General features: G+C 41.9%; 1 protein-coding gene across 3 annotated transcripts; it reads right to left on the bottom strand.

The window, feature by feature from the left end:
• Positions 1–522: 522 nt before the first annotated feature.
• On the bottom strand, positions 523–17461 carry LOC145222972 (MAP kinase-interacting serine/threonine-protein kinase 1-like). Of its 3 annotated transcripts, none has more exons than XM_080089245.1 (11): positions 17356–17461; positions 7458–7777; positions 7131–7252; positions 6880–7062; positions 6531–6687; positions 4856–5016; positions 4371–4570; positions 4180–4287; positions 3942–4089; positions 3466–3606; positions 523–3021 (listed from the first exon to the last, which is right to left on the bottom strand). In XM_080089245.1, the coding sequence occupies exons 2-11, from the start codon at positions 7654–7656 to the stop codon at positions 2779–2781; spliced, it is 1662 nt and encodes a 553-aa protein (XP_079945371.1). In that variant the 5' UTR covers positions 7657–7777; positions 17356–17461; the 3' UTR covers positions 523–2778. The 3 variants fall into 3 exon arrangements, with proteins under 3 accessions (XP_079945371.1, XP_079945372.1, XP_079945370.1); XM_080089246.1 differs by lacking the exon at positions 17356–17461 and adding an exon at positions 8146–8490 and having other exon boundaries at positions 6880–7050; XM_080089244.1 differs by lacking the exon at positions 17356–17461 and adding an exon at positions 8146–8479.
• Between the last annotated feature and the right edge of the window lie 239 nt (positions 17462–17700).

The raw sequence follows: 17700 nt of genomic DNA, 5'->3' as shown, positions 1-17700 counted from the left end.
ATTAACATTGACAGTAGCATGGGGAGTGACTTGCTTTTTTTGGTAAAATGCAAGTCATTTAACTAAAAAGTTTTCTTATCGAACCACACATGAACTTGAAAAACATGTTGACTACGTCGGACAATTATTCTGTAAGCTCTAATTGCCTCCATCGTAACTAGCTGTCTCGGGTGAAATTACTGATTATTGATTACATTTAACGACCAGATACCCGGCTTTTTCGTTTGTTTGGCTTGTCAAGGGTTTCTCCACATCCACTAGTCCCACAAAGTAAGGGATTGGCATTTCCATTTTGGTAAGTCCTATAAATAATCAGGGTAATGAGTGATTAAGTTTGGATTTCCCATAAATAAGTATGCGTTTTGGACATACGTATCAGCTGCAAGACATGTTGCACTTTTGCTATTAATTTTATTATTTTTCTTGTTGTACTTTATGGGGTTGTGATTTTTCTAATTCCTTTGAGGAAATGCTCAGCTAGCCTCCAAAGAATACATTGCTTTTCAAACCACAAACAACAAATGTTGTATTATCCTTGATTTTATTCTCATATCCTGGTGGTTTTAACATCTTTACTTTTTGCAAAAACAAAAACACAAAGGGGGGAAACGGAACAAAAAGGCTGGTATCATTTAAAACAGGGAAAACGGCCAAAATCCAGAATACACAAATCATCCGTCCAAAAGAAATCGACTACTGTTTTTAACTTTTAATGTGCAGTGAAAAAATTCAAACAGAAGACAAAAATGCACACAGCAATGCTTTAGTCGGCCGCTGGTCGCAATGCCAGTGATTCAGCATTACTAAAAAAATATTGTGGGGTGGTACTGGCAACCTTTTAGGCACTGGGACAAGGACAAAACAGTAACGAACTTTGAATTTGCTCAACCGACGACCGTGGTTGGTCGACGATCGGCCACATAGAAATATTACACCACGGGACAACAAAGAAATACTGGCGGGCTGGTGATGCTAAAAGACACGTGAAATGAAGTGAAGCAAATTATCAAAGAGATTTCAACAAGCAAAAAAGTCGCTTGGGTTTTATTTTAATTCAGAGTCGAGGGCTTAAAAACACATAAAACTGTTCGTTTTGCTTTTTAAAGAAATAGCACTATCTGATGCCGCATTTTTTCCAAAGTTAGACGACGCGGTGGGTATTTACATGGAAAACGGGCGACTGTCTCGACGCTATGTATAAGCCACGCGTTAGAGCGGACAAGCATCGACAGCCGGGTGCTTCCAATTTTTGGCAGATGCACAGTGAATGCGGCGAAGAACGCCACATACGCCAAATAGAGAATTTCGGAAAATAGCCGAGCTCACCAGGCACGACCTCCGAAATTTACACAACCGAGCAAGGGAGGGTACCCGCTTCAGGCGTGCATACAAGATGTTAAAGCAAATACAAGCGGGGTTAGGTTGCCAGGGGTCTCGTTGTATTCGGGAGCGGTTTAAGCGTAGGATTTAAGCCTGACAACCTTTGAACTCTTGAGCGGAAAGCGGTAATGCATGCGGATTTAACGGTGTGTAGGACCAAATGTATTGTGTGAATTACGCTGTACACAGTGCTGGTTAACTTAATTGCGATTTGCTTTGTAATTGCTGCGAGTTGCGTTTAGTCAGCAAGTTAATCGTGGTACATTATTTAAGAGTCCACAAAAATGCACGTGAACTCGTATCGGCCCGTTTTGCTTACACAGTGCTTTTGTCGATGTACTGAAGAGAATACAGACGCGCAAAGGGGGGCGTGCGGGAATATCCCGTATTGCAAAACACACGCGGGGCGAGAATTGGGGTCGATAAGCGGCCCCAGCACCAATTAATCGGGGTTTTCGTTCGACGCGGTTAAGTACAGGGTTGTTACAAGGGCAATATTGTACACCTTCAAATGAAAAAGAACGAACGAGGAAAAAGCGGAAAACGATATACAGGCGTTTGGTCCCGGGAAAAAGGGGTGTGTTCGTGTTACCCTGTGGGCGTGGGACTCGTGGTAAGCGGTTTGGCAAAGAAAAGTTTAGGCTCGGCAAAGCACCGGATGATACTGGGTCGCCTGAAAACGCGAGCAAGCGAAAAAAATGTTTTTTTTGGAAGATTTTTTTTCGCGGTTATTTAAAAAAAAGTCTATAGGCGCGTTTTTTTCGCGAGACGACGTACCTTTTAGAGCTTCGCGTTTACTACTACGCGGGTTTTGCTAGCTATAAGTCCGCACAAAAAGCGGAACTACTACTGTACGAAAGAAAATGTATACAAGAGCAGCGGAAACTTAACGGCTAACGGACCCTCCGTGTGGGAAGGAAAAAACCAATGATGGTGCGTTCAACGTTTGTCACGGCCTGTGTGCAGCGACACACGACCGTAGCGTGTTCTGCGAGCGATAATACACAAAGATGGCGTTATTCACAGCATAGAACGAAAATGGGGCATTTAGCAGTATCTGTACAACAAGGTTTTGGCGGTCGCCGCGTGTCGGCCGACTCCGGCGATGGTATGAGTCGGCGGCGACAACAGCGACAGAGTGCGGATGACAATGTACAAACGAAAACGGGAACGTGCGAACTAAAGTAAAAAAACAAAAAAAGAACGAACGCAACTTAAGCAACCGTTCGTAACTACGCTTGGGGATCGCATATAAAATGAAAGAAACGAAAAAACGCGACGCAGACAAGGCAAAGGGTGGTTACATACAAATGAGTAAGAGAGAGAAGAGAAAGCCTTGCGAGACAGGGATTTATGTACAGGAGATATGTACTCGCCTTCTGATGTCAAAGCCAACAACTAACTGCCCTGGATGCTCTTTAAGCCGAAACCAAGCGTGGTCTTGGCCGCTACGTGGGCGCTGGTCACCAAACGTGCCATGGCTCCACATGAATGCTGTGGCGTCGATGGAGCCGGGACCTTAAAGCTGCCAGGGTCTTCGCCACTGGAGGCAGTCGTGTGACCAGTTGAGGACGTTGAACCTTGGCGACGTCGAGCTAGAGCGGACGTACCCGGAGGCGACAGACGCAAGCCGTTCATCTCCTATCAAAACAAAGTAAGGGTTTAAGTATACGGCAGCGTCCGTAGTGTTTGTGCTCGCTCATCGGATTACAATCGACACCGACGACTTAAGTTACGTGGAAAAGATGGTGGTTCGATTAGTTTGGCAATCGCACTGACGTAGGGTGTCGACGTCATACGATAAAAGCGTCATGTCACCTAGTTAGGTTTCAGAACGAACAGTCTGAACTAAAGGGTAATCAGTAACCAGCATTTTAAATCCGTGCTTACAACCGCATTCCAAAGGGCTTTAACCAATATCTCATCGGGCAGTAAAAATAACATATTTACTTTTAACTCTCAATGAGTAAAAGAGTAACAATTTGAGCAAAATTCGTGTCTTCTGAGCGTTAAGTCTAGTCAGGTCGAGTCTGCAAGCAAGTTTTTCAACAACTTTGAAAAGTTTTGCAATGTCGCATTACATACCGGTATCACAGGGCTGTTGTCGTTGCAGGCTAATTTCCTCTCGTACGCCACCGCGTGGGCGGCGAACTGCGTCAGGTCGTGGGTTGAGGAATCGCGTCTTGACAGCAAATGGGGCGTGGAAAGGGGCGTTTCCGATGCGCTCTGTTAAAAGCGAAAGGCAAGTTATAAACACATTCTACCGAGCGAGCGAGTAATGGAAAGGGTGGCAACAAAGCATAAGCTGATGACAAGTGGATTAGAACTGTGTAAACCGCAGAGGCAGAGAGGCGTTTACCAAGAGAGAAAGAGAAGGACTGGTTTTGTGAGTACAAGTGCTAAGCTTGGTGATTCGAATGCCTGGCAACAGTTGACTATCAAATATTCAAATCGCTTTCCAAAACCATTGCTAAATTCATTTCTCTTAATGCTTTAATGTACGTAGCCTTAGTCAAGTATTTTAGATGTACAGTAGAAAGTTAAAACGCATCGCCACTTACCCCCTTAATCCACGGGTGTTCAAGAATTTGGTGAGCGTTAAACCGCAAGGACCGGTCTCTAACCAAAAGATGCGAAATCAAATCTTTGGCGTCGTTTGAAACACCGCTCCATTGCTCTTCGGGAAAGTTGTACTCGCCGCGCTTAATACTGTGTAACAAAAATAACTAAGGATTAGGATACACGAACAGTTGGTAGTAAATCCACCGCAGGTATTTGAACTTGACAATTTAGCCTTACCTTGCAAAAAGCATGTCCTGGCATGCCTGACAAGCCTCGCCGTTGTCCCATCCACAGTCCTCTCCGCATTCGCCAACAAACGGTGGATGACCACTCAGCATGATGTAACTGCGCATAAGAATCGACCGTTACATTTTGCATTCGGTGTCAACTCGGTTCGCTGTTTATTACGTCACAGATGAGCTACTCACGTGATCACGCCCAGGCTCCAGATGTCGCATCGCTTGTCATAGGAAAGTGAATCCTCGAACACGAAGGTATCGACCACTTCTGGTGCCATGTACTCGGCGCTGCCGACGGGCGAGGAAAGTTCAGGCGTTCTGATTGGCTCCATCAGGTTGTTAGGACAACCAGATGCCAAATCGAAATCGCAGATTTTCACCGGAGAAACCTGGACATTTTTAATTGATTGTAAATATTGCTTAAAATAGCTTTTAGGCAATTTTTTCAAGCATGTACAGTTTAAGATGTCAACAAATATGTGGCTCTTCCAGCAGTTTAGGCGTATGTGACGTAAAACTGTCGGATGAGATATTTGTTGACACATTATGCCTGGCAGCAACAGCTTATTTATACATTTTAACATGTTAAATGTAGTAATTCCAGTCATTTACAGTAAGACAGGCATATGAGGATGCTCCTACTAGCCGCCATAATAACAACAAACATTACACACCTTATCCACGGTCTCGCACAGGATGTTTGCAGGTTTCAGGTCGCGATGTGCGATGCCCTTGTCGTGGAGGAAGGCCAGAGCGGTGGCGATATCTTTCACAACACGAGCGGCCTCACTCTCGTCGAAGTGTTCACAACGCTCGATGCGGTGTAGCAGTGTGCCTGCAGCAATAACAACATCAGGATTAGTGAACGTGACTGGGAACGGTGCCCGCATTGAAAAGCAAGACAGTGCCTTCCGTCCGGTTTGAAAACTGACTAAGGGGTGTGTCGACAGCTGCAAGCGCATACAATGCAGCGTGCTAAAGTAGAGAGCGTTCACTTGGGTCCAATTTAACACGCCGAAGCATAGGTTAAACCGGTACATCGCTGTTGGGCTTAACGCAGCAATTTAGCCTCGCGTGTGCCTTTTACTCAGCTAAGAAATCAATGGCAACAACGCTGTGCCCTGTTTAGCGCAGCCCACTCGCTTGACACCCGGCCTTTGTTATTGTGCACCAGCAGACCAGGTTTTAATTGCACAAAGTAGCGCGCATAATGAGAGGCCGTTGTCGAACGAGAATCGAGCTAGCCTGAGGGCCGCAAAACAATAAAGGCCCACCATTGACGTAACGGCCGTTTTTCGCAGAGAGCACTTCATTCGTTTCCTTCCTCTCAGTTGTTATGCCCGCTTCGCTGCCAGCCAAAAACGCGGAGTAGGAGAAGCTGGTTAAAGCGAGAGAAAAAGGCAAGCGTATCAACAAGTCCGCTGCGCTCCGTTGCATCGCAATTTGGTGCAACGTGGCGCACAGCAAAGCCACGGCGAGAGAATGGCGCAACGCAAAGAAAAAAGGGGCCTCTCTCTTTTTGTGCGCGCGGAGCGTTGAACGGATGATGATGAAACCATACAAAAGACTGTCGGTGTTGTGGTGGAAAAGTCTGGAATGTGTTGCAATGCCCACTCAAGGGTTAATATCGAGCGAATATCAGTCTACAGCGACGTGGTAATGAAAACCTCAAACCCAGATTTACAGCGCTTCGATATCCAAAATGTTGAAATATGCCGCTATGTTGCTGTAACCCGATTTCTCAGTTCGCTCGGTCTATATTCAGTCTCCTTATTGGAGGAACCTCCAGACAAAAATAGCAACGGTTATTAACCCCGTAGAAGTCAATGCTGCCGAGGGCTACCATTCGCGGAGTAGGAGGGGCGTGTTGCTCAAGCTCTGCTACAGGCGAACATGATAATAACCGGTCGCGAGCCTGATTTAAACACTAGTGGTAAGAGAGACACAAATTCCTAGTGGAATTCCACCTGCGCGGCCTACTTTTTTTTACGAAGTCATCACTGTAGGATGGCGAAACATACAAAACGACAGCTTACAGTAAATTACATCATGTTTTAGTAATCCATGTAAACGTATCACATATGGCGTGATCCATGTAAACGTATCACATATGACGCGAGGTGGTTCATGTGATCGGTAACATATACGCGCTGCCCATGAATCGATTTTCCATTGACAAAGCAAACAAAAGGCGTCCACACAACGCTACTCTTCGATTCCAATTAGGTAAACCACACACAATATATTCAGGCCTTATGACTTCATACCCTATGACATGGCTCTTAGAATGTTTTTCTCCATGGAAAACCACATGTACATGGAAGTTTACTGAGAGGGTTAGGTATTTACCTCCATACATCTTCTCAAAGACCAAATAGAACTTTTCATTGTCTTCAAAGTATTCGATAAGTTGCAAAATGTTGGAACGTCCAGCGCACTGGTGAAGCAACTCAACTTCTTTGAAGACCTTCATGCGACTGTGTCCAGCTACATGCTTTTCAATTATCTGAAATACAAAAAAAACACATTTATTTGAATGCACATTTAAAATGCCGTGTGCAACAATTTTTTTGTAATTCAAAAATTTGAAATAAAACTGATTATTATAATTTTGGTTGATTCCTGAAAACTGCTTGGTTTTTAAAATTAATTTGACCACTTTATAATTTTATAAGCTAATAAAAGTTTAAATTCTCACCTTCACTGCATATTCCTTATGGGTATATCTGTTCATGCAAGTCCATACTTTAGCATAAGCCCCTTCGCCTAACAGTTCCCCTGTTATGCGGTACAAGTCATCGAAGGTGCCATTGCAAAAACTGTCAGCAGCTCTTGTTCGACGCTTCTTGCGCCTCCTTTGTCTTGCAGCCTGCGCAGCAACCTGTGATGATTACAGTTTACTAAACTGTTAATTATCTATTAACCACAGCCTTAAATGGCAATACCAACCTGCATTCGACTGGGGTTAATCTCAATTGGATTGCTGATTGAACTTGAGGTTGTCGTAACAGAGTCTTCGTCAGTTAAACTGGAATTGGTGTTATTGTTGAGTGATCCATTGGAAAAGATTTCTGCGCACAAGAGAAAAGATTGCAACAGAATGAAAACATTGCACAATATATTGTAAATGTAAACAAAGGTTGCACTGAGATTGCACACATCTTAAAGTTTTAAATTACACAAGTCATTAAAAAGCATTTACAACACATTCCTAAATGTGCAACAAAAAATATTTTTTTGTACTAATAAAAGATTACAATAACAATTAAATGTTACCATTGTTTTTGTTGGTTATGATGATTGGCGCAATTGTGTCATCCTCTACGCTGCTTTTTGTTGAACTATTTTCACTCGAGGTTTCCATATGGCTTGAATTCGATGCTACTTCTTTACTCAAATGCATCTTGTAGTTGTTAGAACTTGATAGCTGGGTGAGAAACTTTACAGAGCTTGCAAACAGGCAGTAGCTGGTCATACAGGGTGATTTGCTCTTTTTGATACCACAGGCTTCTTCACAGTTATCCTTGTGTTAACTCGGTCGGTTATAATCCTCAGTTGGAGAAACGCATTCAAATATTTCAGAGGTAGTTATTGCACTGAAACAAAATGAATGACCTGAATTAAAAATGTTGGCCATATCCAGTAGTAATTAAAAATGCTGCTGCTGAAATAAGAATACTGCAATAAATTGTGCTATAAAACAATTTAAAGCAAACCATTTTTGTAAATAATGATAGTAATAATAACTTTGGACAATTAAAGAGTGGAAACTCATTTGTTAAATCGTTTGTTTTATTTCATTGACCACATAGAAGGCACTACACAGTACACACAAAAAAAGTTAATAAGCAGTAAAAACAATAGCCATTTAAAAAACCTTAGTTTCCACACTTTACAACTTAACACAAGTACATGAACTTACACAACGTTTTTGAGGTGTAAATAGTTCTTAGTTTGTACCAACCTTATCACAGTGTTGAAATCGTTTTCGCTGAATTATGATTGACTTTTCATCTGATAGTAATTAGTGCGTTGTTGTACAGTCCATAAACAGTCAGTCGCCGGTGTACGTAGATGGTGGCTTGGGGGGGACTTACTTGCTGCAATCACTGATTTTCAACGATCTTCTCCGAAGCCAGCGAGCCAAAGGCCGGACTTCAACAATCAAACTAACGCTCCAAAACAGCAGCACCCAACCGGACTGATCACGTAATTCTTCTGTCAGATTTAGAACTGCTCTTTATCGACTGGCACTGCGGTAGCTTCGAGAAGAAGAAAAAGGCAATTGCGTTTTTCTCCCTCTCGCTATTTCTCTTCTAACCTAATTTCCGGGCGCCTGCTGTGATCACGCCACCCTCGACCAACAAAGAGCACCAGACTGTTTCTTTTTGATGCTGCCGCCCTCTCTACTTTCGCCCTTTAAACCGCAGTGGGCGCGTGCGCACATTCACGTAAAGTAACAAACAGCGTGTGTGTGTGCGCGCGTGCGGTGTTGTTTTGAAGCGAGCCACTTGGGTTTGCTCGCAGTGACGTGAGCCTGAAAACAACAACGCGGAGAAAATGACGTAGAAGGGCGACTAGATAAGGGTGCACGTGCACTTTTAAGCATACTTCAGTGTTTAAGTTTGAACTGAACGATGCGAAAGTCGTTTGGCGTCCTAAAACCGCTAAGATGCACTTGCAAGTCAAGAATTAAGGCCACAAAAGCACAAAAAGCAAGGTTTTGAAAGTTTGAACATTTGTTTTTCGGTTGGAGCGGATACTTTCATTACACATATCCGACGAGGATGGATGAATGTCCATGCCCCGTCAATATCCGCAAAATGACCGCTTGATCGCATTAAGGGCGTCACAGTCGAAGCAGGCAAACAAAAGCTGCGAGATCCTGTTTGCTCGAGTCAACAAATTTGTGCCAATAAAACGCCCTGACTGTGCGTCGAATGGTGGATGAAAAAACACGCTGAAAATGCCTGATCAAAACATATTACGTTGAAGCCATAAATTCCACGTTCAGCAAAAACTTACCAATTTAGAAATTTAACTTAAAATAAACTACATTTTGGAGCACCAACAGCTGTAAGCAATATAACACTGGATTCCAATTTGAAACCACAACATATTAGCTATTCGAATTTGATTTTTATAGAGATACCAGTCTACAAGAGACACTGACCACTCAGTATATCACAAGCATACAGGCAACTTGTACAAGCAAAAACTTAGTCATGAAAAAGTTTAAGTAAACTGTTGCACAATGTAGCACCAACAATTGTAAGCAATATAAAACCAGAATGCCATTAAAAATCGCAACAAACACATGCCAATTCGGGATTTGTAGAGATATCAGTCTACCATAGAGATTGTACACCCCATCATACCACGATCATCAGTGCAACTTTGCAAAGCAGCTGAGTTCGGCAATCGGTGCGACCTCAGTCAACCTGATCTCAGCGGTTTTCGATTTGCGAAAAGGGTCAGCGCGGGCGTGTTTGCCGAATCGCTATCGCACCGACAATTTCGACTAGTTTGCTGACAGCAAATAGAACGAGGGAGTTTGGTCGAATGAGTGCACCGTCAGCAATGCCGCGCGGCTTTGCCGGTTTCGCCTTAATCGAGGCCAGGCGTTTTGGTTGATTTCTGGGAAATTCTCTTTATCCGTCATGATGTGCGGAGGGTATTATTTTACCTTTTTCAATGGGATCGTGTTCAATTGCTCTATCGATTCCCGAAACAACACAGGAGATGCTTCAATAAAAGCCTCAACAGTGGTTCCTTGACAGACAGCTATTACCCATCAATAAAAATGTCCGCAAAATGCACCAGTTTATAACGTTTTTCGTGTGTGGCGCATTCAATCAGCTCCATGTTTGAAAGCCATTAAACGCAAGGCCTGCGAGAGGTATGCATGCTTTACTGTGTTATTACAGGTTACAAACATGAATAATTACACTTTTAAATCGGTTTAAATAAACGCACAGGTCATACTCAATCGCACAAAGTTAACCGTCGGGAGTTTAACTTCACCTTGAACGAGCTTTCTCGACACACGCGGCAGTGTGCACGTACACATAACAACAAGTTCGGTGGCAACAAACATATTTACGCCCGAAAGCAGAAAAACACCGACCACCGTGGCACAAATAACAAATTGACCCACAGTTAATAGCATAGTTAAAGAGAACCCGTTATTTTGGTGATGATTAGATGTTGTGCAGTATAGAATTGTATACGTGCGTATGTGTGAGCCACTCAACCTGTTTACCAGCGCAGCGCGTTAATATATGGATGTGTTATTCACGATGAGCGATGACAGGACGGGAGCTCGAGCGGATGTGCTTCCTGTAAACTTTGCATCACCGCTGTGCTGCAATCAGGTGCGTCGCAAGAGCTGGAGGCATTTTTCACCGAAACTAGATCCGGTCGCGGCTTGTTTGGGTCGCAAAAGGCAATCAACAAAGACGCCTCTTTCAGCGAACAATGGTCAGCTCCAACGGACGTTATCTATCCAACACATGGAAGTCTGGCTTCTCGAATGGCGAATAACAGTACGCTGCAATGAGCAGAGTCCGTGAAATTAGCGACAGAGGGCCAGCGGTTGCGTCAAGTCGAGATCGAATTACGCGCTCCCACATTCGGCCCGATGGCGCTTCTGTTGTTTTTTCGCAAGCCATCAACATGATGCTCGTGTTACGTCAGGGCGTAAAGCTGGATTTGCGACAATCGTAATCGGGTCGAATTTTTTAAGACAATACTGGCACGAATCAAGTGCCAATAAGCCCATCGGAAAAACATGCGCATTCATAGAACGTACAAGGCGCCTGCCAGAGCAAATGGCAATGCAACAGATGCATCCATTAATCTATTTGCGAGATAAAAAGCGAGACCGACAGACCCCTGGAAACACTCACTGTTTCTTTAAGACGACCAGGAGCACCAGGTATCTATAATCCGGTCGTTGAACTAAATGCCACAAACAAACAGGGTCATTGCGCCCAAACTAACGACGTTTTAATTAGTGGTAACAGGACTTGAGAATCACGAGAGAAAACTTAGTCTATCACCGTAACTGTTACGTCACAGTTGGACTTTTATTCAACCTTTATGATGAAACAATACAAACACACGTTCGATATTGTGCGGGCCTACTTCCAGGCCTTATTGCGGCTTTAAATATATATTTTAGATCAATTAGGTAAAGCACCACAATATGGGCCTCTAGGTCACTTATGTTGTGGTAAATTTTAGACACCGATTTGGTGGTTATAAGCGACGATTGCAGATAGCGTGTTGCGTAACTATGGCTCGCATGAAATGAAATTTAGATGGGAGTGTATGACGCTGAAATCCGGTTTAACGTCAAACCCATGCAACAAAAATCCAAATTAAAAGGTCGAAGCATTGTTACGCAACAGACTTCTAAGAGGTTGAGCGCCACCTGGCCGGGCAAATAAATTGCCGATATTTATTAAATACATTGTGAGGGTTACGTAAGGATAAATAACAACTAAAGCATGTTATGCAAAGGGCAGCTGTTGTTCAAATCAGGATAGGTTACAAATCGACACAGGTTTTTATTTATCATTATATTCGAGGTGGGAAGAAAAGCACCTGACCCGCACCTACGTCACAATACAACGCGCTAGAGCGATTGAAGGAAACGAAATGAATGGAAACGCGAAACTGCGACACACAGGTTCCCACACACGACATACGACCAGAAATGGAACGGGTCAGTGTTCTGTGTTTCATATTTCATTGAAACATACTTTCGAGCACGACTCACGGCGGAAACTGAAGCGAACTAAGGTCTGTATTGTTGAGCTCAATACATTTGGGACTGTTGTGCCGTTGTGTGTTTCGGTGGGAAAATCTCTAGTAAGAGTTTACAGCCGCTACTGTAAATATTAGCTGCTCCAATAAAACCCGTCTGTATTGAAACCGTGTTTCTGTTTCAATTGTTCTACCAGTTTAAGGCCTCAAATATTTGCAGTTACACAATCTACGATATATACATGCAGTTTATCTAAATTACTCCACGGTTTTAATCCAACTGGTTTGTAGTTGCTTAATATACTGGAAATAACCTCACCACAAATTACATGGTACATGTTTACTGAAAAGTATGATATTATGCTTCGAAATAGCTCAACATACTGAAACGTTTTCTAACAAAGGCACAAGGTAAAATCTGCGAAATGATAGGGATGATAATACATTGGTTTCAAGCCAGTCTAAATACGCAACTCATCGCACCGAACTGCTATACCAACTCATAAGCACAAGAGTAGTGTATATTAGAAAGATATGTTTAAAGCACCCATTTGCAAGACAAAGTACAGGGCATGCCGGGGTCAGAGCATTAATCGATCAGCCTGTGACTTTTGTGACATTGGAGGTCTGGAGTAGCGAGCCAAATCAGAATCGCATTACCCAGCGGGTTCACACACAGCGGGGGCACGGAGAGTGGATTGTGATTACTGTCGGGGGACAACGAGGGAAAAGTAACGCTTTGCTCGACTTGTGAGTTCATAAGAGCTTTCCCGCTGTGACTCAAAGTAACTTCTACGGTAATGATGATGAAAATACACCTCGCGCCTCTAATGTCTTTGAACTGTTGTTTTAATCAATGCGGGATATACATGTCAGTGACAGAGTTCTAAGTCGGATAATGTTCGGGGTTAGGGATTTTTTTTAAAAACGGGCTTGATTCGGACCTGACATATAACATCCTGTGTCCATAACAAAACATAAAACCGGACTAAGTAGCTAGTTGCTGGATTAAACCTAATGTCCAACCACCCCAAAACGTATTGTTTAAGCCATTGTCTATTATTGTTTTTAATAGGACTGCCAAATCAACTTTAGGGGCCAAAACGATTTGGGTTTGGGCCGGGCCGAGCTTGAATTTCGGCACGCTTTAAACTTTAAACTTTGTGCAGTGATAACATACACAGCCAACTTCAGGACGAACTTTGGATCGATAGACCAGGACTTAAAGTAGCTTAATCAAATAATAAAACTACATTTTTTTGTACGTCACGCTAATTGAAGGCGTTGCACGAAATAAAGACGGTCTCCCAAGCATTCCCATATGGCAAGGCATGAACTATAAAAAAACTTTTTAATGGCATTATGAATTTTTAAATCGCATGCAAAAGATATTCCGTATTTGATCAACCATATTAAACATGTAAAAGGCGGTTTCACATGAATATAGCAAAATAAACGAAAGCGCAACATTTGTTTATGCAAGGCAATACCAACGTTCTTAAATCGATATTTCAAAGATTTTGCATCAACAAGTCTGTTTTACCCAAGGATAGCATATCGTCTATCTCAATGATCATAAAACAACGCCATACTTATTTGCAGGCCCATATGTTTTATTATGGCCACCTAAGCAGACGTTCATTGCTTCAGGCGATAGCTTTTGGTGTTAATTTAGTGCTGTATGCAATAAGAGAAACGCCTTGCTGTTGTTTATGATGTTCGTAGGCCAACGGATTACGTTTTGTGATTTCCGGAGAGCCCAAAATACATCACGAATAATTGAACACTTTAAATAGCGCATTCCTTGAGTAAAAATACCCACACTGCATCATAAGAAAGTTTAAAGTCCATAACGTTCAATTTCCGTCTAAACTCAGTAAAAATAGATCGATTTTACCATCCCTAAAAAACTCCACATATTAGTATAAGTAGGCGTTTGAATATTCTTTGACAGTGGTCGGCAACCGCCGGTCCGCGACGAGTTCGTTACGGGGCCGTTTCTTTTTCAGGTTAAATGCTGAAACATTTTGGCCATGTATCCCTGGGATGATAAACTAATTTAGGCGCTTTTCATTGGTAAATATTTGAAGTTTTTTGAGCGCCGGAAAAAGGTTGCCGACCGCTGTTCTATGACTTTCACAGACAAAGGCCCATTAACAAAATCAACAGTATCTCGTATAAGTCACATATGAAGGGTCGTTAACTATAAAAACAGGAACATGTTTCGTTACAGACTAAAAAATGACCTGTATAGGTTCTGATATAAACCGTGTCATGGCAAATAGGGTTCTATGGAATTTGGTATATTTTAAACTTCTGAACCTAAACAAGAGGACAAAACGTGATAGGTAAGAATTTCTTTCCAATAAAAACGGAAATTAGCCGTCTATCCGTACCTAAGTTTGTACGTAAATGAAATGTATGTGCTAGTCGCATGTTTCCACTTCAAGAAAAGCACCGATCAGTTATTTACAATCCCTGAAGAAGTCTTCAAAATAGGTTTTAGAGAATTATGAGTAGTTATCGACCAAACATTCACAAGGAAATTCGCTTCGATGGGTTTTTGCGGGACCATTATCTGCTATAAGTACTTAAAATCTTAAATGGAATATATTATGTGCTCTTCGCGTGTTTGTAACCTAAAGCAACGTACCGAGAAGTTATGTGGAGTCATGCGTTACCGAAAAATACAGTCCCTAAAAGGTGGACGATTCCACGAAATCCGGGAAGAATTAAACAGTAAATGTTGAGTAGTTGTTTAGAAAACACTCGCTGGGAAATCCGCTTCACTGAGTTTATAAGGATCGCTCGTCTGCTACTAAGTTACCAACCACGCTCGAACGACAATGAATGCCGCCTGCACGGCCATTGCCTATTTCGCAAACAGCAGGCCAACAGGGTTTACGAATAACACGTCTTTTACGGGCTCGATATGGCACACTTCCGTTTTGGTCACATGACGAAACCCCACATTCAGCAATGGCTTCGATGCTATGACAAACAGCACGACCGCCATTACCACGCGATGCCAGTGACGTGGAAGCTGACGTAAGCGCCTCGTACTGGCATTTCCTGCCTCTTAACTGCTTGGCCAAAGAGGAATATAATTCGCTGGAAAAGGCAACACATTCCTTGCCACCAATGAGGGTGAATCATAGCCTGGGTTAACAAGCATATTACACTATAAAGCCCCTTTTTCGCAGTTTAGCGATCGTGGGTAACTTATGGTGTAAGGTACTCCCAACCTACATGTTAGTTTATGATAACGCACGGAACTTGATTTGTCAAATTCATTACTTTTTAAGGATGAAGGTATAATGACATCCGGATACCTTATCGATTTTGTACCTTCCCCAGTGTGGCCGCCTAATACGTGTCTGAATCTCACCTTGAACCACAGCACAATAAAATCGATATGAGGGAGCTGTCAACCGGCCGAACGTCGGCAAAACTTGACGAGGGACAGAAAATCAATAGCGACAACCCACTGGAACAGACAAAAAAAAAACAAGCGAGTGAAAACTTCTCTCCTAGCTATAAAGACAGTTCTAAGAATTTAATGCGTCATTATATTGTTTGAAACACAATAATTGCACTTTGTACCCATGGTGCCACTTCTATTATAAATGGTATGAGAAAAACCGACCCAGTGCAAAAAATTAGATTGTTGACGAAGTTTGAAGTTTGGCTGGCAGGTGTTTTGGTAATTACTACTATAGGAAACTCATTGTATCATCCGCTACAGGCGTGCAAAACCCAGCATGTTTACAAGCACTACAGTGATTGTTCGACGCGGTGGTATAACACGTAGACGACACATTCTAAATAAGTTGCAGCACATATTTGGCGACCTTCCAGCAGTTTATGCGTGCTTCCGGTGTCATGCGATGCAAAGTTTCATCAGCTATTTTGAATCCCGTTTCCCTTCAAATGACTCATGCGAGCTAGACACACGTGACAAGAACGCCCACAAAAATAGCAATGGCGCTCGATTTCAAGTAGTTAAACCCTCTCTTATTGTTCGGACATAAAGCAGTTGTCTTTTTTGAGCACGTTTAACCCACACCGTCCCTAGCCGAAAAGCGCACCCACAAAAACAAACTACGGAAGGGTGGCCATGCGTTACTTGGAAGGGAAAAGCACGAGCGCTATCTGCACAAACGACTATTTACGATTATGACGCAACGAACACAAAACGTGGGTCAGAAATTAGCACAGCGCCACAGGCACAACACGACAAGAAGGAATAAAGACCCGGTTGTACATGTAGGCAGCGATGTACTAGCTATAGGTTACAGACTATTTTGTTTGCAGACGGCACCGAGGCCTCCTAACGTGTAGATAAGGATAAAGGGCGATGCTCTCTCTCGAAACGCGTGCGTTTACGTCATGTTTACACCCTCAACCTGCAGTTAAACACACCACGTTTACTGTAGCGATTGTTTACAGGTTTCAGAATGGGTTGGTGAACTCTGATACAAAAAAATAAACAGGTAACTTGAAACAGAAAATTTGCCCGGTACATCTGTGGTTTTCATTTTTGATTTTCATTAGTTTGCCACAAGAGGAACCGAAATTTCAAATACAGTACCATGATTAACATACCCTGGGGAAACACCAGAATCTGGTTCCTGGGGATTCTATCAGGGACCAGATGAAGCATAATTAACTTATAATGTACAGGTGTTTGTGTTTGGACTTGGTAAACATTACCAATGATCTCGCAGTAACCATAGCAAACATCAAAAAAATTAAAACAAACTACTGCATCATTATGTCTCCATAATCACTATAGTACAAACATTACATAATCTAATTTGTTAATCATTTTACAACTTTTTAACTATTTTTTTAAACCATTTGTTAATTAAAACACACTTGTTTAGCATTAAGTTCCTCACAAATAAGCTACTTGACAAAAGCTTTAAATATATGTCATAGTCATACCAACTATGAAAAAACAACAACTTTATTTCAAGACAAAAGTTTCATTTCGGTGCAAAATTTTTAATTTCTTAGCAATCCAAAACACCTTGACATTCACATAACTATAATGAAAAGCTTTATCTATGTACAACTACAAGTTTGTGGTGATAGTAAGATTGAGCTTGAAAACATTTATTAAAAGCTATTGGTTTTAACCCATTCATAAAATGGCCATTTGTGAGTGACCAACACTTATTGCAAGCCAAGACTTTGCAGAGAAATGTAATTAGAAGATTGTTTGTTTTTAAACAACAACAATAAAAAAAACTTTAAGTATAAAAGTATACTGTTAAAAGCAATTTTTTGGTAATATGTACTAATTTAGGAAACATGTTTAAAAACCAACTGAGATTACCTACAGTGTCAGGAAATCGTTTTCATAAACTTAAGGGTAAAGTAAACTCAAAAAATAACTTACAAATCTGCTCGAAATCTTGCTGAAGCTTGCGCCATACACGAAGTCGAGAAATCAGCCAAAGTTATTTACTGCTGCCGTTTAGTGGCAAGTGTACACAAACTCGCATTTTTCGAACCTAAATATCATGTTTTGGATTTATGATTTTGTTTGCAAAAAACAGGTGATTACAATTAGCAAAAAAGACCCAGACACACCTAATTTTACAAACAGTTTGTTTTAACCTAGGAAAAAACAAAATGTCTATTTTCATGGTAAAATGTTAAAATCGGAGCTCATTTTATTGAAAATGACAATTTTTAAACTTCAATTTAAAAATAATAGTTTAAATTTTTCATTTTCCAGAAT

Source organism: Phallusia mammillata, chromosome 4 (genome assembly GCF_965637545.1).
Source record: "Phallusia mammillata chromosome 4, kaPhaMamm4.hap1.1, whole genome shotgun sequence".
Taxonomy (NCBI): domain Eukaryota; kingdom Metazoa; phylum Chordata; class Ascidiacea; order Phlebobranchia; family Ascidiidae; genus Phallusia; species Phallusia mammillata.
The sequence above is the reverse complement of the archived record's forward strand: the minus strand, read 5'-3'. Positions and strand labels throughout refer to the sequence as shown.